The 22,158-nt window shown below is 22.6% G+C and overlaps 6 protein-coding genes across 6 annotated transcripts; 3 read left to right on the forward strand and 3 right to left on the reverse strand. All coding sequences in view use genetic code 6, as the record gives it.

The window, feature by feature from the left end:
• Positions 1-324: 324 nt before the first annotated feature.
• Positions 325-921, forward strand: TTHERM_00185270 (hypothetical protein; the record flags this gene model as incomplete). Its single annotated transcript, XM_001008798.3, has 1 exon — positions 325-921. The coding sequence occupies one exon, from the start codon at positions 325-327 to the stop codon at positions 919-921; it is 597 nt and encodes a 198-aa protein (XP_001008798.3).
• A 1,515-nt stretch (positions 922-2,436) lies between these two features.
• On the reverse strand, positions 2,437-3,684 carry TTHERM_00185280 (nucleotide-sugar transporter; the record flags this gene model as incomplete). The annotated part of the gene is made up of 1 exon (XM_001008799.3): positions 2,437-3,684. The coding sequence occupies one exon, from the start codon at positions 3,682-3,684 to the stop codon at positions 2,437-2,439; it is 1,248 nt and encodes a 415-aa protein (XP_001008799.2).
• Positions 3,685-7,650: 3,966 nt separating this feature from the next.
• On the forward strand, positions 7,651-13,986 carry TTHERM_00185290 (hypothetical protein; the record flags this gene model as incomplete). The annotated part of the gene is made up of 8 exons (XM_001008800.3): positions 7,651-7,669; positions 7,728-8,085; positions 8,299-9,609; positions 9,917-10,079; positions 10,136-10,732; positions 11,190-12,318; positions 12,402-12,595; positions 12,676-13,986. The coding sequence occupies 8 exons, from the start codon at positions 7,651-7,653 to the stop codon at positions 13,984-13,986; spliced, it is 5,082 nt and encodes a 1,693-aa protein (XP_001008800.2).
• Positions 13,987-15,835: 1,849 nt separating this feature from the next.
• TTHERM_00185310 (hypothetical protein) lies at positions 15,836-17,316 on the forward strand (the record flags this gene model as incomplete). Its single annotated transcript, XM_001008802.3, has 6 exons — positions 15,836-15,971; positions 16,049-16,107; positions 16,181-16,244; positions 16,327-16,420; positions 16,478-17,098; positions 17,208-17,316. The coding sequence occupies exons 1-6, from the start codon at positions 15,923-15,925 to the stop codon at positions 17,314-17,316; spliced, it is 996 nt and encodes a 331-aa protein (XP_001008802.2). The 5' UTR covers positions 15,836-15,922.
• A 901-nt stretch (positions 17,317-18,217) lies between these two features.
• TTHERM_00185320 (transmembrane protein, putative) lies at positions 18,218-19,408 on the reverse strand (the record flags this gene model as incomplete). The annotated part of the gene is made up of 1 exon (XM_001008803.1): positions 18,218-19,408. One exon carries the CDS (start codon positions 19,406-19,408, stop codon positions 18,218-18,220), a length of 1,191 nt encoding a protein of 396 aa, XP_001008803.1.
• A 1,031-nt stretch (positions 19,409-20,439) lies between these two features.
• On the reverse strand, positions 20,440-22,134 carry TTHERM_00185330 (ubiquitin; the record flags this gene model as incomplete). The annotated part of the gene is made up of 1 exon (XM_001008804.1): positions 20,440-22,134. The coding sequence occupies one exon, from the start codon at positions 22,132-22,134 to the stop codon at positions 20,440-20,442; it is 1,695 nt and encodes a 564-aa protein (XP_001008804.1).
• Positions 22,135-22,158: the final 24 nt, after the last annotated feature.

Here is a 22,158-nt window from a genome sequence, read left to right on the forward strand (position 1 = left end):
AATTAATTTATTTAATCATTGATAAATTGCTATTAAGATTATATTCTTACTAAATAACCGCGTTAATTTTACTAAATAATAATAATGTAGTGTTTGTTTTCCCTCCAATTATTGATAGCAAATATAATCATGATACCAATTTATTTGAAATTTATCCAATCAATCATAAATCATATGGCTTTGAAATTAATTAATTCATTCTTTTATTTTTGATTAGAATATTAAAATTGCGTATTTAATTATTTATTTACATAGAAAAATATTAAGCAAGAAGATTATTGTTTTAATAAATAATAAATATATTTAAAAATACATACTTACTTGATGTCTATCGAAAAATAGTAGAATATTTAATAAACAGAGATATTGTTAGTTGAGATTTCAAATAAGAAAGTATGTCAGTTAGATAAAAGAATTATATAAGTTAGCAACTTGATTTAGTAATAAATTAATGATAATCCAAATGAGGTTATACACTTAGAATTATTAACTGAAGATTAAAAAGAGTTTGTGCAACATTATTTGGATATGCATAATTATGATCTAACTGATTCAAAAGTTAAATAGCATATTTAATCCTCTATATTATCAGATAATTTTGTTAATGCGTTAGATGTATAATTATTTGAAAACATGTCAGTTTTAGAAATATCTCAAGTATTAAAAGCAGCTGCATATTTACAAATAGATTAACTCATACAATTATGTAATGTAGCTTTAGCTACAAAAATATACTTACCATATGATGAAACTTCTCTGCAAGCAATCAAAGAATCTCAAAACTTAGGAGAGTTAAATGAAGAAGATATCATAGCAATGAAAGAGAAATATCCATGTGCCTTTTCTAACTATGAATGCACTAACAATACAAATGAATATACATCCATAAATTAAAATTAGCAATAATAAGATAATTTATGATAACTGCATATATATAAATCATAGAATATTTGATTGATTTATTTATTTAGTTAAAAACATTCATGAATTAATTCTTTTAATATAACTAAACTTTAAGCCAAATTTTCTAATAAATAGATTATAAAATGAATTAATAAATAAATAAATACCATAAATCCTCTGTAAGATTTACGAATCGTGTACGAGGGAACAAAATTTTTATCCATGATTATTGTTATACTCATTTAAGTTTTGATACAAATTGAGTAACGAAAGAAGAGGAATTACAGTAAATAAAAAAAACCTAAAAAGATTATAAAAAGAAGTAAGTATTCAAGCATATAAATTTATTATTTGATATAATTTATTTTTGATACATATCATTTTTTATTTGTTAAACTTATTTGATTTGAAATGTACCTATCTAAATTATCTATATTGATTACAATTAAATGTGTTTTATACATAAAGAATAATTTATTTTTAAATCAGCATTATCAATTAAATTTATATTAAATTTATTTTGTAATCGTCATTTTTAATTTACAGATTAATGATTAAATATCTGTAATGTATTTATTTATTTATTTATTTTTAAATTAACAGATAAATAAATTTGGATTTTTAATGGTACATGCATTAATTATTTAATGCCTTGAGCTCAATTAATTTTTAGGTTTATCAGAATTACTTTGATATTGATTTAATACTAAAATTGTTTGTTTGAAATAATTAATTTTAAAATTAGATTAAATTTATTTAAATAATACACATAGATATCTGTATTTTTATAATAAATGATTATAAATTTGTGGATTTAAACAATTTAGTGAATTTATTTATTATTATTTTAATAACTAAAAAACTTTGAATCAATTTTTAATTTTGTAATTTAGTTGAAATATATAAATAATAAAGCTAATATTAATGACCAAAGAAGATTTTTAGATTTTATTTCTTTAAAAAGAGAGAAAGAAAATCGGATTAATAAATTTGAGGCAAAAATAAATGTCAATAAAATTGTTAATTTATTCTTTCTTTTACTTTTTTGTATAAATGTGAGCTGAATTTAGTGCAATTTAAAATTCATAAATTTCATTAAAATAAATTAAATAAAACCTTTTTTTCTTTTTTTTTTGAAGTTATTGCAAAATTTTTAACAAGTAAAAAATAAAATTTTATTAATTAAAATGAAATTAATAAATTGCTAAATATTTTTTTCCTTTAAAAAATAATTAAAAAAATGTTTTTTTTTTTACATTTTAATGAATTATTTTAATTTTTTGAAGGAGAGAATAAAATAAATGGATGAAAACTGCTAGTAGAAGTAACAAAATATATGATATAGTATGAATGTTATATAGAAGGACAGTAAATTAATATCAATATATTTATAATTATTTATTTATTTAGGTGAGATGAGAATTTTTTTATATAATTTAATGATGTCGTAGTTAGTCAATTTTTTACAAATTAATTTTACATTTTCAGTAAAAAACTCTAAAAAATGCTAATTATTTTATTAATTCAATAATCTCAGCTTGCAGCAGCAACAGAAGAAGCAGAAGCAGCGTTATTAGATATGATGGGAGCTATAGTGTTGAGAGGTTATTCAGAGTCTTACTTGTCTAAGGCAGGAGTGACTTAGGCAACTTCTTGGTTAGCAGGTTTAACATCTTCAACACCAGTGACGTGGTGAGCTAAGTTGTGGAAATTGGCCTTCAAATTTCTATTGAATCCCCAGAAAGGAATAACAATAATTTCATAATAGATAAGACATCCAAAGACGACAACTATGTAACCACAGAATTGACCTACTCTGAACTTATCCCAACCGATAGCAATGGTGAACATCCAAACAACGAAGGGGGAAACTTGAGAAATCATAGATCTTGAGAGAGCAGAGGCATACTTGACGCAATAGAAAGCAAGACCGTTCAAGATGGCAATAGCGATGATACCGAGGAAAATCATGATTAAGAGAGTAGGTTAGAAGGGTCCTTCAATGGTGAAGACAGTCTTAAAGAATTGAGGAACATCTTCCATCATACCGTTAGGGCAGTCATCAGCCATAGATTAAGGACAGGGAATGTAAGAGAAAATATTTAAAGCAACCCAAGTGATAAAAATACCAGTTGTACCTTCATAACCGACAAGCTAGTTAGGATTCAAGTAGATCATTTTGAAGAGCTTTTCTTCAAGGACTGATTGACCAGAGGAAAAGAAGAATGAACAGATAATTAAAATTATACCTAAAAGTAATTTGCTTGGATCGATGTCATCTGATTTATTCAACAAGATTGAAGTTATACCAATAGTAGCAAATCCGCAAACAGCTAAAAAGAGACCTAAGACGTGTTGTCTGAAAAGCTTTCTTTTCAAGAAGATAACTGAAAAGACAGCAGTGATGACGATGTTACCACCTCTGATCATATAGTAAATAGAGAGAGGCATCATAGACATAGCAAAGAAAGAAATGGTGGAGGCGGTGAAATCGCAAGCAGTAGGAATAGCGAAAATCCATTTGCTGGGGTTAAGATTAAGACCTCTTTCTTTGGCAACTTTTAATTCTAATTCATAATCCTTGGGGTAGTACTTTTTCTAGAGCAAATAGATTAAGTAACACAGCGCTTCACCTATAAACATCAGCATCGTCTGCATAAACGGGTGATTAAACTGTACTCCGTTAACAATACTTCTTTGTTATTGCTTGAAGATAATACCTGTTCCTACACCTTCAAATAGAAGAATAACCAGTAGGAGGTTTACTTTGAATGTTGTCATAACCATTTTTGATGAGGGGGGTTTACTTTACTTAACTTTAATTTTGTTTCTTTGTTTAAGTTGCTTAGAACTTTTTTTGTTTGTTGTTGATTTGTTTTATTTAATTAAATTATGAAATTATCTCAGATTTTTGTCTCCTTTTTAAAACTCTTTATTTGATATGATAAGCTATTGGTCTATAAATATCATATATGTTAAATTCTATTTAAGTCTGACTAATAATTTACTAGAACTGTCTGTTCATACAATACAACACCATACTTTCATTTCATTTAATTAATTTCTTCAAGACTCAATTCAAATACACTTAAATAAAATAAATCCTCGAAATAATCTATAACTTTACTAGTGAGTTTAGCCCTTTTTTAGTTTATCACTCATGTAAATTAATTATTTTTGTGTCTTGATTAGTGAAGTGATAGCTGATGAAATTGTAACAAGCTTAAAAAAATAAACGCTTAACAAATCAATTATATTACTTCTAAAATTAGGTTTAAATGTATGATAAAAACCTTTTAATATTTAATCTTAGCTCTGATTTTTCATTTATAAAATTGTTTAATTTTTAGTTAATTTTTACTTTCTTGCGATATTAGCCATATTTGTTCTAAATATAAGCTTGATGTTAGAAATTTGTTAAGGTCTGTTTAAATTTACAATAAATAAAATTTGTATAAATAATAATAGACAATTATGTATTGTTTCATGAAAATATTTTAAAAGTTGCGTTTAAAGTTAAATTTGAATAGTATACATTTTATTACGTAAGTATTCATTGATATAAATAACTCTAATAATCAAATCAATTTTACTCATTTACCTTCCTAATGTAATTAATTTAAGACAAAATGTAAAAACTTTGTTTGTTTATTAGTCAATAAAATCAACGAACTTATTATTTTGCTAATGAATATACAAAAATTTAAATTCATAGTACAGAGAGAGGATAATTTATAATTTTCTTACATTACCACAAAAAAAGAATGAATTTAGTATATTAAATTTTCATCACAAATTCAACATTTTTATCTTACGGATAAATTATATTTTTGTGGCAAATAGAAAATTTAAAAAACTATCATTTATAATAACCTTCATTCTAATCTCTTTTTTTATACTTTCAATTATTTTTTTTAATAAAAGAATACTTTGTTGCTAAAACAAAAACAAATTCAAATGTGGTAAAAGCAAACATCAACAAATACTTAAAAATTTTTCTTTCAAATAAAAATAATAGAAATTCTATTCATAATAAAATATATTTTTAAAGTAAATGAACAATTTTATTTCCTTGCAAAATCTCTTGAATAGAAAATGAAGAAAGAGAAACTGTAATTGGAATAAAGTTTAATTAAATATTTAGAAGCTCTATCAATCGCTAAAACTTTCACTAGAAGAAAACTGTCTTAATAAAAAAATTAATATCAAACTAGCCACACAAATATAAAATATTTGAATTTCCCTTTATTAAAATTGAAATCTTAGGTTTGCAACAAGATATTAAAATGACAGCAAAAAACCTCTCATTTATTTGATTTGGATTCCATGGCTTAAGGATTTAAAGAGGCCTTTTAGCAAATCAGAATTCTTTAAGTTGCTTTGTAAATTTATCTGACGATTCCTGGTGGCTTTTATAAATAAATTTATAAAAATAAATTTGTTTAATGATCGAAATTACAAATTTAATAACGACTCTTCTAGTTTTGGCATACTATATAAAGTAATCTAAATATAAAAAAATAAATGATTTATTTATTGATTCTAACTTTTGTTCTATTTATAAATCAAAATAAATTAGAATTACCCAACTATTGTTGTAACTGAAGTCAATTGATATATTTAAAGGTCTTTAACTAGTAAAATAATAATTTCAACAATTGAAGATAATTTTTAAATAAATTTTGGGAAATTTACACTTATTATATTTATTCTTTCAAAACTATAAATTTTACTTCAAATAAAAAAATAGCCTTATTTTACATAAGAAAGCTCTCTCCTATTATAAATACAAGTAATAAATATTTGTCTTAATCTTTACAATAAGTTGTCTAACTATTAATTCATTCAAATAGATATTTAAGAAGAACAAATAAAAATTCTGTTTATTAAAAAAGAAATACTAGATTTAAAAAAATATATTATAAGTTTTGTAAATTTAAAGATAAATTCAAGTAAAAATATAGCTTTTAAATGAAGAACTAATTATAAATATTATAGTAAATTATATTTATTTTTATTCAATAAATGAGTTGATAGAAGTAATTCAAAAATTTAAAAAAAAGTTTCTATTTGACTTATTAGCAGATTTTTCAATAAAAAATAAAGTTAGTTTGTTAGTTTTTTTATTTATATTCAATATTTTATTTTTATCAATTGTAAAGATTGTAAGCCAGCCAACTCCTTTAAAATTCATACTTGAATAATTTATTAAAAGCCATTTTATTTATCTTGTTTTACAACTTAAAAAATTTTTTTTTCTAAAATAGATTTCAGTTTTAATTTTTTGAAAAACCTATTACAACTTTCTAAATAAAAATAGCTAAATAATATTTGAAATAATAGCTTAATTTTGAATGAAAGTTAGTTAAATTGTTGATTTGTTTGATGCGATTAAAGTCAATAAAGATTTCATTATAAATATTGTTTTTTTAATTCTTTTATAAACATTTATATATTCTTCTAAATTAAGACGTAGATTTATTTCTTGATATTAAATCTATTCATGCATGTTTAATTACAAAACAATATGTATTAATTTAATAACTCATCTCAGCCAGATACGTTCTCTAATTTTTTCATATTATCCTTATTAATATGCGTAAGAATACGTCTAATTATTAATACCTCAAATAATTATTTATTAACATTTTTTAATTTGTAAAAGCTCATTAATGTTTTTTTAAGCTAAACTAAATTATGTACATGCATATATCATTGAATCATAATTTATATTTATTTATGAAAAATTTGAAAACTACTATTGATAATAAAGACAAATCAATTCATTTATTATAATATAATTTAAATAAATAAAGTTAATTTTTCAAAAATCAAATTCAATTTTATAAATTTCAAAGTCAATTTATAATAAATTAAGATATAATTGAAGCATTTATTTTATCAAGTATTTTTTATTATAAAACAGAAAAACATTTTATTTTATATTCAAAAAAGGTAATGTTATTAATTTATAAATGATATCATAAACCTTAAATTCATTTCAATATTTGGTAAAACTAAGTTAATAATATTTAAATATGTAATTATGACAATTAATCTTACTTACATAGATCAAAAATTTAAATGTTTATATATCGATTTAAAATTAATACACTAAAAAATAAAAATGTTTAATTTTTTAAAATTAATCTAAAAAAAGATATTCAAATACTCTAGTTTCTTACATATTAATGCTAGAAAGAAAAAAATTCTTTCTAAAATTAAAAGATTTAAATAAGTTTATTAAATGCAAATTTAATAGCTAAAATGGACTTAGGATACATAATTTGAAAGGTATCTAAAATATTTATTAAAATAAAACTTATTTACAAATTAAAAATCATCAATCAACTAATTAATTTTAATAAATATTTTCTTTTTACTGAACTATTATTAAAAATCAAAAAAATTAATTTTGCATATTTAAAATGCTTCTGAATCGAAAGCATTATTATTTGTTTTAGTGTTAAACTGAAACAAAATAATAGTTAACAAGTTAGTTAGTTAATCATCTATTTATTTATTTGTAGATTAAATTTTTTGAAATTTCAATATTTATTCATTCATTCATTCTTTTGATTTTGATTTATTAACTACAATTTTAAAAATAGTTAAAAAAAATATTAAGTATTTATTCATTCATTTATTTATTTGTTTGTTTTTGAAATACAGATTTGTTTTTTGGTTTAAAAAGAATCTTTTTTATTGATAATTAGATCGCAATAAAATTAATAAAATAAGTTAAATATGAGTCAAAGCAAAATAGGTTTTACAATATTTAGATTTTAATGACGTTTAACCAAAACCATTTTATTTTATTTTAGAAAATTTTGTGATTCTGCCACCTGGATTTGAGCACATATCATAAATTATTTATGGTGAATTGGAAGTAAGAATTAAAAAGCTTAATTTTTTGAATGTCTTACATCATGAAGGAGATGTTAGAATAAGGATGAACTTTTTTGCGGAAAAAGGGGCGAGTCACTTGCTAGTTCCTCAGAATGCGAAAAAAGAGCTTCTTAGATATTTTAAAACATCTTACAAATATTTGATTGGCTGCAGTATTTGGAATTTTAGTCATTATCTATTTGATATGAATATCCTTAAATTATCTGTTGTTGATCATAATGATTTAATTTTAGGCTTTGTTGACATCCCTTTCGAGAATTTTTTAGAATAAAAGTAATTTTTTTTAATGTTAAATCTTATTTAATTATTCAATCGTCTTATACAATTTAGTTTTTAGCGTTAAGCATTTTATTCTGTTTTTATTTTTTATCATTAATTTTAAAATTTGTAAATGATCTAATTACTCCAAATAAATAATGGGACTGATTGAGATAGTTTAAAGATGATTTTGTTTAAAAATTTGATAATTTGATTTATAATTTATAGCATAACAGAACATACTGAATCTTTGTTTAAAAACTTGAAGGGGAATTTTGCGATAGTATCGCCTAAGAATCCAAATCAAAAAATAGGAAGCATAGAATTGGAAATTAGTAATATTTTTGATACAGATATTAGTAAATTTGTCAAGAAGGCTGAAGCAAAATACAATCAAGCAGAGTTTAAAGTGATTGAAGATTGTGTAATTCAATAAATATTATAAAAGTAAAGTCCCAATAACGGAGGAGCTATTAATCCTTAGTATAATCCTTCATTTGAATAAACTTAAACTCTAAGTGTAAAGCCATAGTTTCAAGATATGTTTGGGCAGAGAATACCTGCTTCTTTGGTGTAAAATAATGAGAATTATGATCCAGCAAGATATTCAGGAAGTAGTTTTTATTAATAAGAAGCATAAAATTAATAGGTTTAGATTTAAAATATAAACGATTAGCAATTATCAGTGCAAAATAATCTGAAATAAACACAAAATTAACAGTAGAAATAATCATTTTAAAATAGTTAATAATAATATGGTAACCATTCAAATTAGAAGCAGTAAGCTGGCAACTAGTCTAATTAAAAGCAGTAAGCTCAGACTTAACATTCCTAATAAGTTAAAAACAATCAGACAAATAAAATTGGTGAAAAAATAAATGTAAACTAAAATAATTAGAGTAATGGGAATATAAATAATTAAACTTTGAATAAAGATAGTACTAATCCTAACGATAATGCCTTTGTTTTATCTAGCCAAAACTCTTTATTTATTTAAAAATAAAATGAGATGCAGTAAGAGTAAGTTATTAAAATGGGAGAAATAGAAAAAACAAACAAGCAACTAGCTAATAAACTTGATAAGTTGGTAAATTTAGGGGAGTAGATATATGATTAATATTAAGAGCAAATTCAGTAGTAAAGAGCCTTGGAATAGCAGAGGATTAAAGAAGAGCAAGAGAGAAATTTAATTGAAAACAAAAGACTATAGCTTCAAACTTAAAAATTGTAGCTCAAAGAAAAAGAACTTTAAGAATAAAAGCTAGAAAGAGAAAGGCAAGCCTAAAAAGAAAACTAATAGCAAACATTTAAATCACAATAAAATGTAAATATGCAAACTTTTTAGAAGCCAAAAGATTTTAAATAACCCTTCCCAGTTAATCAGTAAATCTTCTCTAAAAATAGACTTAAAGTGCAAATGTTTGAGTTTAATTGCACTGACAGTAACTTTTTGGCTAAAATATCCCAAAAAAATATTTATGTAGAATGCATTCTGCCCAACTATTTTAACTGTAAACAAGCTAACTCTGACATCATGAAGTAATTATTCAAAATTTTATTTAAAAATTATCACTGGTGGGTGATAGATATTATTATCATATTTTATTTGAATAAATTCAATTTTTACTTAAATAAGTAAAATTTTTACTATTAGATGAGTTTAAAATTAACTAAAAATAAATTCCATTTTTTTATCAATTATTTAATTTTTTATAATTAATCATTCATTAATCATTATTTTCTTTTGAATAGTAAATATTTTTAATTATGATATGAAAAAAGCTGTTTTTATTTTTAAAGTTTTTATTCTAATTTTTTAAATTTATATTTAAAAAAAAAAAAACAGAACTGTTTGTAAGAATATTTAAGAGACACTGTTTAAGTTTAATAGCGAAATAAACCAAAACATAAGCATTTTACCAGATTAAATAAATGATTTACTAAATCAGCAAATAGAATTCCAAATTAAGGCTTTTAGTATTCCTAAAAACACTACTGATATTAGAAGAGTAAAGAAATTAAGTTAGATAGTATTTTAATTATATCTATTTATTTAAATAATTAGGACAATAACGATTTGGTTACTTTACTAGCAACATCTGTTTTAAGTGTTAAGGAGTTTTTAGCTAAAAGCAGAGATTTTATTGGTTTGTTTCATTTAGACATGAAAACAAAATTTCAAAGTGCTGCCACTCATGATAAATAACAAGAAAGCAAGTAAATGGTGATAAAAAAATAAGATTTAAAGCCAATAGAAAAAAATAATGATTAAATTGTTGGTTCTTTCAAAGTAGGAATTTCTATGATTTAAGATAATATATAATAAGGAACAATCTACTCTTAACACCACAAGAGTGTAGCTATGAAAAGCATAAATCCATATTAAACGTCCAACTAATATTCAAACTAACCTTTCTAGCAGCCTATTTAAATTATCAAACAGCCTACTGTCTCCTTCTAAATTTATCTTAAATTTTCTAATCTTCTCATTCTTAATAACTACATTAATGAGTTAAATGGAAAGAAAATATATTTACAATTTAAAGTCTATGGGACTTTAGAAAACATTCTAACAAAGCAAATAGAATACAAAAATACTTACATCAATTCATTTGAATCAGAATTCATTATGCCTTGCAACAAAGACACAATTATAAAAATGGTAAATTTCAATAAATCATTTTCTTCAATTGTTAAAAAAAATAAAAAAATAAATCAAAAAAAGATTTAAAAAAAAATATTTTTTTTAAGAATTAATTTCAAATTTTTAAAATGAACATAAAATAATATAATGTCATTTAACTTGAAATCATTTTAATTTTTTAAAAACAAAGTATTTTTGAATTTTGTTTAGCAAATAGATTATGCTAATGAATAGAAAATAAAATAAAAATATAATTGAATTTTAAAATTTTAATTCATCTTTTCATTGAAATTTTACAACTTAAAATTTTACTAAAAAAATAAATATTAAAATTAAAATTTACTTTATGATTTTTAAATTTAAATGTTTCTGAGATATTGATTTAATTACTTACTTTTTTATATAGATTTATTTATTTATTTAGCTAGTTTTTTGTTAGTTTAAGATTTTAACTTAATTTGTCAAAATATTATAGAGAAAAGTTCCTCTTGTTGTTGAAGTTTGGGCGAAAAGCTATGAAAAGTAATAAGATGATCTATTGGGATTAATAAATTTAAATCTTAGTAAGATATCTAATAGTGTTTTAAATAAAAATAATAACTTTAATGATAATTGGTGCTCTAGCGATAATAATAGTATGATGGTAATTGTGTCTAATGAAAATTAGGAGTTCGCATAGATTCCTTCTAAGAGAATCATTGGGCAAGTATTTACATAGCTAGTCTTTGGATCAGTAGGATAGATTACTAAATTTAAAGAAACATAAGCACAAAATGTAAATCATTAATCAATTCCGGTTAAAGATGTTGCTAGTTTTGAATAAAAATAAAGCATAAATATGAATTCCTAAAATGCACATTTCAATTAGCAATTACAAAATACTAATTTAAATTAGTAAATACAAAATATGCACCTTTCAGATATTCCAGAAATATAAATTGTTGATTAATATCTATAGGAAAATATCCCAAATCAATTTTAAGATGCAGATAAATAAGAATAAGCTAATTCTAATAAAATTCAATAAGCTTAGGCATAGAAAACAAATAAATAGAGCACAAATAATAAAAACAAATTAAGTTTAAATCAGTATTTACCTGAGAATAACATGACACCATCCGAAATAATTTATTTAGAGACCTTTGAATGTTTAAGGGTTAATGACTTGAAGATAAAAAACAGGATCAGGGAATTTGTCAACTCTTTAAGGCCTCCTTAGTATTTTATCAAATAGTTTGATTTATTTAACTTCCTCTCTAATCTTCCAATTAAGTGGCCATCACTTTAGAATTTAGTTTACTTTTGCAAATTTTTTGACTTTCAAAATGTTTCATATTACGAAAGTGAATTATTCACTAAATCTTATAGTGCATATTTGCTCGTTGAAGAATAAATTAGGAGTTCTCTGACTTCTACCATTCAAGCATTCGTTGAGGTTCTACGCATAAACAGGATCACTATCATTGAATTCGAAAAAATTCTAAACAGCAACAGCAAATTTGGGTACACTACTAAAGAGGAATTACAAAACACATTTGCACAGCTAGCTCTTGCTGGATTAGATTAACAACTTGTAGAAAATATACTTAAATATTTAACCAAAGGTATTTCTTAATCTTATAATTTAATTTTAACTACTTGAAATAGATAGTGTCATAATTTATGAATAAAATTATTTTTTAAAAAGAAAAAGACCAGGAAGGAGGCAATTTGATTAATGTAGGGCAAATTGTGGATTACTTGAAATAATTAGAAACATATTCTAAGATTAGGAATCTTTACTAATATGATGAATAGCTTTTTAGGGATCAAATTATTTAAAATTTGAAATAAGAAATTGCTGTTAACAAAATTCAAATTGGAATTATTTCTGAAGAAAAGGTAAAGAAAATTTTCATTTTAATACAATTTATTAATATTTGAAACATTGTTTTAATTTTTTTATTATGAATAAATTTTAGACTTAGAACTGCTTGGAAATTGACATAAAACTATGCAAAGATCTATTTTAACAAGTTGGTATAGAAATGAGTTTCTGGGAATGCTTTACTGTTTTAAAGGAAATTTAGGAACTGAATGGTTAGAATACAAATATGAACTACGCTTTAAAGGTTCCAGTCCTTTAGTTTAATTCTTACTTGTTAAGTTTAGAAAATGCTATTTTAGAATAGCAAAAGCTGCCTAACAATAGCATAAAAAGTAATGATAGCGAATTAAGAGATTTAAATATGCTACTCAACAAATCATTGATGAAAAATAAATAATAAGATAACTAATAAAAAGATGGATTAAACAATTAATAGGAAGAAGTAAAAAAGGAACCAGAAAAGAGCGAAGAACATTTATTAAACTACTAATTTAAATTTAGTGTAGCTTCTATGACTGAGTTGAAAATAAGGGAAGATTAAGATGGAAAAATCGTTTATATCAGATATTTACTCCCTCTGGAAGATGAAAATTGGATTGATTCAGGTATCTTTGAGCTGAAATACAAAAAGGAAAATTATTATAGACTGGCTTTATTTGGTACTCATAAAATATTCATTAAGAATACAGAAAATATTTTGAATGTATTCAAAAGTAATGACATATAAATAGAGATAAGAGAATTGACAAATATAAACGAAATAGAAAATAAAAGCGCTTTGGATGATAATTTGATAGCTAAAACATAATTAACAATAGATAGCATGTTGGATTTATTTGAAGATGGGTCCAATAATTATGTCACAAGGACCACTATTTTAGCTCTTGAAAACTCTGAAAATATTCCTATTGGTAATATCAACTTTAAGATAGAGTTTAAGAAAGAAATTGTACAGCAAGGAACTCAAAAGTACTAAGAAATTGTCTTTGCAAAAGAACAACAAGTACAAAAACTACTTCCAAAACAAGGATTTTTAACAGTAAATGTGAGAGTTAGCAACATTGAAGAGTAATGCGTAGTCTAGTTTAAATTATTTAAAGATGACACTTACCTTAATCACCTCTTCAAGCCTATATAATAGAACAATGCAATAGAAAATCAGCAATATTTCATCTCGATATCCAAGGAAGTTATTAAATACCTTGAGGAAGGAAGCGCTTTGGTAAGAATTCTTGATGAGAATGCTTAAATTTTAATTGCTGAATATGAGTTCAATTTAATCAATATTCTAGTCAACCAATAAATACAAATCAGTGAATCAGTTTTAAATTTAATAAGCTAACAACCAATTGGCTTAGATATTCACTTAACATATGAGAAACAACAAAACTAAAAAATTCATTGATCTCAATTAAAAAGAGTTTACTTATTTATTCAATTTATTTATGAGTATATTTTTATGTAAATCTATCTTTCTATCTACAATATTTATAATATAAATTACAATATAAAAACATAATAATAAAATGCATTTAAATTAGATTAATCTAAATTAAAACTATCATAAAAAAATTTATTCATTAAAATAATAAATTTAGATTATTTATTATTCTTTTAAAAAGCTAGCTAAATAAATATTAAATTAATATAAATTAAAACAATCATAGAAATAATGTTTATTAATAAAATATTATAAATAAATTTAGCTTATTTGTTATTTTTTTAAAAAGTTTAATAAATAATAACAATTATTTATTATTTTAATAAATAAATAAATAATTTAAAAATATTTTTTAAGATATTAAGAATTTTTATTAAATTAATAAATTAATGAATTTTTAAATTTGAATAAATATTTTTCTCTCTCTAATATTCATTTTATATTTAATTAGGTAATTTTATTTTTATATTATTTACCAATTAATTATTCTTTTTAATTTTATAATTTAAATGAATAAGCTAAATTTATTTTATTCTTTTTTTTCTTTCATTCTTTAGCAAAAAAGTTTCATAAGTATTTTCAAAACTATCATTTTATATTGATATGAATTGAAATTTTTAAAAGACTCAAATCAATTTTAAATTATTTTATTTTCTTTCTTTTTTTAGGTTTTGAAAAAAAATAATTAATTAATTATCAGATACATTAAAATAAAAATACTTTTTTCATGGTAAAAATAAATAATACCTATGTGAAAGATAAGCTCTTTTGATAATAAAATTTTAATAAAATTTCATATTATTTTAATAATTTTACTACTTATTTACTCACTTACTATTTATTGATTGGTAAAAATAAAATAAAATAAATTTAATTTTTAAAATCTCAAATTATTTTAACAAAAATTTTAAATAAAAAAATAATTTAAAGAAAAATTTATTTATATGTAAATGTTAAATAATTGCTATGAGTGGTGCTTGTTTTTGCATGTATTAAAAATTGATACATAGAAGTATAAAATAAAGGGAACTAATTAATACAAATAATTAGATATATATACAATTAAACCAATTCATAATTTAATAATTAAAAATAATTCATTCTTTTTATTAAATCTTTGCAAGCAATTAAGCAAAAAAAAAAACAAACGCAAATGAAGTTCTAAAAGAGGAACTTTGCACTAACTAATTAATTTTAGAAAAATTGGCAAAAAATGAAATTACAAACAAACCCTGAAGTTGGTGTTTTCAAAGTTTTTTTGAATTCGCTATTCTTTTTTACTTTTGAAAGTGGCGCTATTAACAATTCTTTTTATTTCATATAAAAAGTTTGCTAATTTGGCAAATCAACGCTTTCGAAAACAAGCAGGGGTTAAATAAATGCGTACTTTAATCGCTCTGGATTCTTTCAATGGATCGTGAGTTTCATCAGTATGCAACACCATAACACCATATTTTGCCTACATATATGCTTTTCTTTTGTTTTCACCTAACTATCAAATCTTTTTTGGTTTCAAAATAATTTATTTTGATTGTTATTTGTTAAAAATTCAAAATTAATTGTTTGCTATATTTTTAGAAAATATCAAACAAATCTTTTATCTATCTATCTGTCTCTTGATAACTTTGATTAATACATACTATTAAATATTGATATTTGTTAGTGTTTTTAATTTTTTGTATGATTTTATTTGATATTTAATAAATAAATAAATATTAGAATGAATGAGTAGGTGTGTGTGTGTGTGTGTGAATGTGTTTGAATGGATCAAAGAAATTATTGAATATTTATTACATCAAATTCACTGATTTTTAAATTGAAATAAAAAACAATAAAATTTTTATTTAGTTGGTTATTTTTAAAGATTGAAAACAAACATATTAAATTCATTAATTCGTTTATGAGTAGTTATATAAATCGCGGCCCTAAGGATAATTTTAATAAACAAGGTAAATTAAAGCTAAATTCATCACTCATAACTATATTTATGGTTTAGGCAGTTAAGTTTATTCTTAATTAATATCAGATTATAGAAAAGAAATAGAAGATGAGCTGAAATATAAGAGTAGTCTTTCATAGTATTAGGTATTTCATAATATATTTATTTGATAAAATTTAACATAATTCTTGATAAAAAATTCAATTAATATGTTAATAGAAAGATATTTATGAAAAAGAACAGTACATCAAAGAACTTGAAGGTCACTGCAAAGATTTAAAAAGTAGAATTTGAAATATTTTGTTTAATTAGAACGTTTAAATATTATTAGATAAATATAGAAATTTATTTCAATTATTAAATAGCATTACTTAGTGAATATAAAAAGATGGGAGATGATAAAGAATACTAAAAAAAGCAGAGAGAAATTGAAATTGAAAATTTGAATATGAGAGTTTTGTATTGAATTTGTTTAACAATAATAATAAGTTCCTTTATAAATTCTTAATGTTATAGGTAACTAGAAAACAAGCTTAAATTGTATGAAGATAACGAGCTGGCCAAACAAAGAATTATTGATTCAGAAGTTGAAAAAGAAAAATTAAAGAACTAGGAGATCGTTGATAGGTTTAATTAAAAATTTACTTTCTTTGAAGAATAAATATAGATCTTGGAGGGCTAACTCCTTGAAAAGAACAGATACATTTTGGAACTTGAGACTCAGAATAAAGACTTAAATTTCTTTAATTAACTTGTAGAAGAAAAACAAACACTGATTGAATCACTCAGAAGAGAAAACCAAGTCTTAATTAGAAGGATTCGTGAACAGTTCAGAGATGAAGCTTTTGGAAAAGAAAAGTTTGATTTTGAAGAAGAGAGGAAATTTATTTAAGAAATCATCAAAAAGAAAGAGTAACAAGGACTCTTTGTAGATGGCTTTGTTTCCAATCACAGAAAAGACAGTCAAATCTCTGAAAGTGTAAGGTAATAGCAAAATGTTGAGTAAAATAAAAGATACAGAAATGAACAAATATAGCAACTCTCTAATTACAATAACGTAACAGAAGAACAGAAACTTGCTAGTGAAAATCGTGCTGATTCAATAATTGACAGATATGAAGCAAATTAGACATAAAAGTAAATCCAAAATATCAAATTCTTTATTTGAAAAATATTTTATAATACTCTCAAAAAAATATTTTATTTATCGTGTTAGTAAAATTAATTTAAATTTTTTTTTATTAAGAAAACTTTCATAGCAATATCCTTAACCTTCAGAAGCCGAAAAAGAGGAGATTAGAAAACACTAGGAAAGACTAGAGAAGTTAAAATTAAAATATAGATAAAGTTAATGATTATGGTTGTGTCTATTTCATATCGTTTAATCAAGTTTTAATCTTTCAATTCTATTTTGTAATTTAAAATGTTTTAATTAATAATAAAAAATATCTATTTCACCCACAAATTTTCTGAATTTAAATATAAAAAAATTAATAATATTCAATAAAAATAAAGATAACAAATTTTTTTCTTGAAAAAGATTTAACCTAAGATGCGCGTATTTATGAGAATAAATATATATTTTATATTAATTTTATATTATTAGAAATTAATTTACAAATTTTTATCTAAAACATTTAATAAAAATATTTATATCAAGATATAAAAGTGATAATTTTTGATAAAAAACAAACAATATTTTAAATAATCATTTTTTTTTCATGAATTAGACTTTATTGATGAAGATTATAATTATAGAGAGGTACATATTTATATTAATTTTTTGTTATTTACATTTATAAATTTTTAATTAAAGCATAATAATATCAAGATATTAAAGTTATACTATTAGATAAATAAATAAACAAACGATATTTACATAACAAATTTTTTTTATAGATAGATTTAACTAATTATGAAGATATTCTATTTATATTTAATTGAATTTTTTGTTATTTCAATTAAAAAATCTTTATTTAACCTTATTTATATCAATATTTTAGAATAAATAAATGAAAGTATTTGATTAAAACAAACGATATTTTAAATAAAAAATTTTTTTCATGAGAAAGATTCTGCCAATAAATAAAAAGTATATTTAATAGGGGAAATATTTATTTATATAAAATTTTCATTTATTTGAAATATAAAGTTTCTTTATAAAGCACTAAGTAAAATAATTTTTTATTAAACGTATTCATTTTATTTATTTAAAAAATTATTTTGTTTAAAAATTGATAAATTTTTTTTGATATTTCAATTTTATTTTTTGCATATTGATATTGATTTATCAGCATATGATGTTAAAAATAGAAAATCTCCAGAATGAGATATTAATCCTCCAGCTACAATTACATTTGCTTTTTCAGCTGTGAAAAGTTCTGAGGTAATAAGTTAATTAGTTTCTTCGTCTAACTTGACAATATCAACGCCTGCCCAATAAGTTATGATGGATTTATTTCCTGGGTTATACTAAACTTATTATACATTTGGAATCAGATTTTACATATCGTTTTATGAATTTAAAGTTCCAGAAACCAAAAATTAATTCCTAACTTAGTCATAATTAATGTTATCAGCAGCCAATCTGGTATCAATAACCTAGTGAAACTTCAAGGAACCATCCTTTTAGATTTTAAATGAGCGTAACTTTTAACCCAAAGTGTCAGAAATCAAAATAGTATCCTTTTGATCAAATGCTACTCCGTTAACCATAACTCCATTACTTTCTTCTACAATTTTGCATTCAGCTAGCTAATTGATCTTAAATTAGCATTCCCATAGATGAGATCCTCTAATTTTTTTCTCTTAAAACATTTAAATTTGATCTCTTTCTGCTTAAGATAAATGACTAGGTCCTTCAAGAGGGAATGCTATTGGGAACCAGTCAGTCACTAAAAACCTTTGATTGTCTAACACAACCAAGTCATTAGCATCTCCTGTAAATCTTGGGCCTAAATGAGTGAAATATTTAAACACAAGAGATATGTCACCATTTTTACTCTTAACAACTTCAAAAACTTCTATTCTATCTCCATTTGATTTTTCATAGCCGTGATTGCAAACATAGTAAGTGTTTCCTTTAATATATTATCCATGAGGGAAAAAGTTCAATTCTTTTGGGTATCCAATTAATTTTAATTGTTATATATTAAACTATTATGAAGCAATTCCTGTCACAGCGTAGCATCCTCCTTTTTCGATCTGATCTAAAGGAATTCCTAGTATATACATTTTTAAAAGGTTGGTATGACATCCTATCAGTGTGTCTTCATCAAAAAATACTGCATCTTCAGGTCCAATCATCTAGAAATCAGCTTATTGATATTCGCATTCCCCATAATATTTAGTGAACTCTCTTAAACCAGTATCGTTGTTAATACCATAGAACAGAATTCCAGACAAAGCTGATATTATTGTTGCAGTAATAACAATTTTTTTAATCATTAAGAACAATTTAAAATGTATTGTTGTTTTAATTAATTCAAATATAAATTATGATCTCTGTTTTTTTCTAATATTTAAAACTAGCCTTGAATATGATTTATTTTTATTATTTTAATTTAAACTTCAAAAAATAGTAATCAGCTTCATTTATTTCTAATCTTAGATAGATATATTAAAAACCGAGATATTAACTTAAATAATTCTTTTATTATTAAAAATGAATAAGATTAGTTTCATATAAATTTACATTATAAAAATAAATATTTGAACATAATTAATTAAATCTGACAAAATTTATGTAATGTTAAATGTACGTTTAATTTTCTTTAAGATATGTATCTAATATTTATTAATCCATCTTGTTACTTAGTTTTATCAAATTGATTACAAAATTTTTAACATCTCTAACTAATAAATTATTTATTTACTTTCAAATGGTTTAATTAAAATCCAAAAAAACTATAATTTTGAAAACCCTAGTTTTATTAAAATAGTTATTTTTTACTTATATTTAGTTTTATTTTAAAACATTTTAGTTATTTTTCAAGAAAAACAATTAAAAATATGGTTTATTATTAAAATAAGTAGTATTTAATTAAATAAGTAGATATTAGAATTTAACTTTATCTTAAGATAGATTGTGTAAAAATTTAAACTATTTGGCATATTAAAATAACTGGAATTATAAAACTTGATTTCAGTAAATAATAAAGTATTAACAGGGGTGTTAGGGTATGCTTTTTCAACCTTACTTACGGATATTGAAAAAATATATTTTATTATTTATATAATTACATACTCCCTTTTTTAATATTTTTTAATAAAAAAACTCTTAAAATAACTAACTAACTAACTGTATTTTAAAATTGGTTGATAGATTTGATAATTTTAATAAATGATTTTATGAAAATATTTTTGTTTCTTTTAAAAAAATTGGCTTACTAACAAATAAAAATGTTTGTGGATTTACTGATAAAATATAACTAAAAACATAGTTTAATTTTAAAATGTTTTTATTTTAATAATTTATTTCACCATATTCTAATACATAAAGGACATAACTTTTTAATATCATTAGGAAGTTATTCTAAGCAAGAATTATGGCATTTATGCTAATCTTAATCCAAACAAATTTCAAAAATTGATGTTTAGATTTCTTTTTCTACATATTTAGTACAAATCGAACACTCAATTTTATTTTATTATAAGGGTTTTGCAAATATGTAAAGTTCCTACCATTAGATTGAATTTGAAGTTAAGTCATCATTGAGTGGATTGTATCTTGTGTAAGAGTCTTGCGCTGCTATCAATAGAGGAGAAACAACCTACTTTTAACTTCCTTATTCTATTTTTATCCCACTCCATTTATATTTACAGTTTGAAAATCCACAGGTAACCAATTCAATAGAATTTTGACAATAATAGTAGGGACATTTAATTTCATTATATTCATCTTTAATTACCTCAATCGATTTATATCCAACCTTTGATATAACAAGCTTATCATAATAAGGGCATTTTTCATTTTTACAATAACCTTCAATATTAATTCCATCACAAGCAACCCGATAAACTGGAGCATAAGCTGAAAATTCGATCACTTTCTTTGATTTTTCATTTTAAATATCAACAAATTTTTTAGCTGTTACTCCGCCACGCTAACATAAGACTAGATGAATTGTACTCCCATTTTATATATTATAATCAGATAATGTATATCCATTCTCCAAAATTTTACCAGGAAAAATTAGTCTTTATTGATCTGGAGGGATCCCTTCTATATCATAAATTTTATTTTTGATATTATCAATTGTATCAGAGCTATCGTAATCTAGTTTAATTGTTTAGCCACTTAAAGTCTTGACAAACAAAAACTCTTCTTTTTTGAAATACTTTGTTAAACCTTCTTCTGTTTCTGCTTTATGTAAACGCTTTATTAGCTCTTATTCAGGAAACAGTTCATGATAGAGCTTGTGTATATCATCTAAACTGTAATCACTTCTTATTTTTTACAAGGAATCCTCGATATAAACATCAATAATTCCTAATGAAGAGAATTTTTCTCCATTTTATATTTCTAATTGAATTAAAGCCTTATTAAGATTTACCATTTAATTTTACTTGAAAAGATAAGGGAATCTATTAAAATCAAACAATACACCATTTTATTTTAAAGTAAGATTCATATCAACAAAATATTAATTTTCATCAATATAAATGTAGTTTTCAGTGCAATATAAATTTAATTTTTTGTACTTGTTTAGATTATCATCAATTAGTTTTTTTGCATCCAATAAATAAAGCTATTTTAATTTGATATGAAACTATTCAGATAAAATACCCAGCAATTTTTCATTTGAAATGTTATAAGGCAATGTTAAATGAACTAATTCATTATTGAACTCAATATCAATATCGAAAGATATTTATTTTTGACTAAAGTAAATAGGAAGTTAATTAAATTGAGATTTTGCTAATAGTTATTATGAATCAGGAGACATAGCATAAAAGCTTTTAATTGAATATTAATCAATTTCAAAATGCTTATTTTTAGAGGCAAATACAAGATTAGCCTTATCATACAAAGCCTCTAAACTTAAAAAATCATACTCTTTTTCATTGATATTAAGGAGAAAACTTTTACTTGGATTATCAGTGCATAAAAAGAGTTTTGCTGTTTTAGGAAGAATACAACAACAATTATCTTATTTTTATAAATTTTCCATTTATTTTCTTTTAAATATAATTAC

The sequence above is a fragment of the Tetrahymena thermophila genome, assembly GCF_000189635.1.
Source record: "Tetrahymena thermophila SB210 genomic scaffold scf_8254798, whole genome shotgun sequence".
Classification (NCBI taxonomy): Eukaryota; Ciliophora; class Oligohymenophorea; order Hymenostomatida; family Tetrahymenidae; genus Tetrahymena; species Tetrahymena thermophila.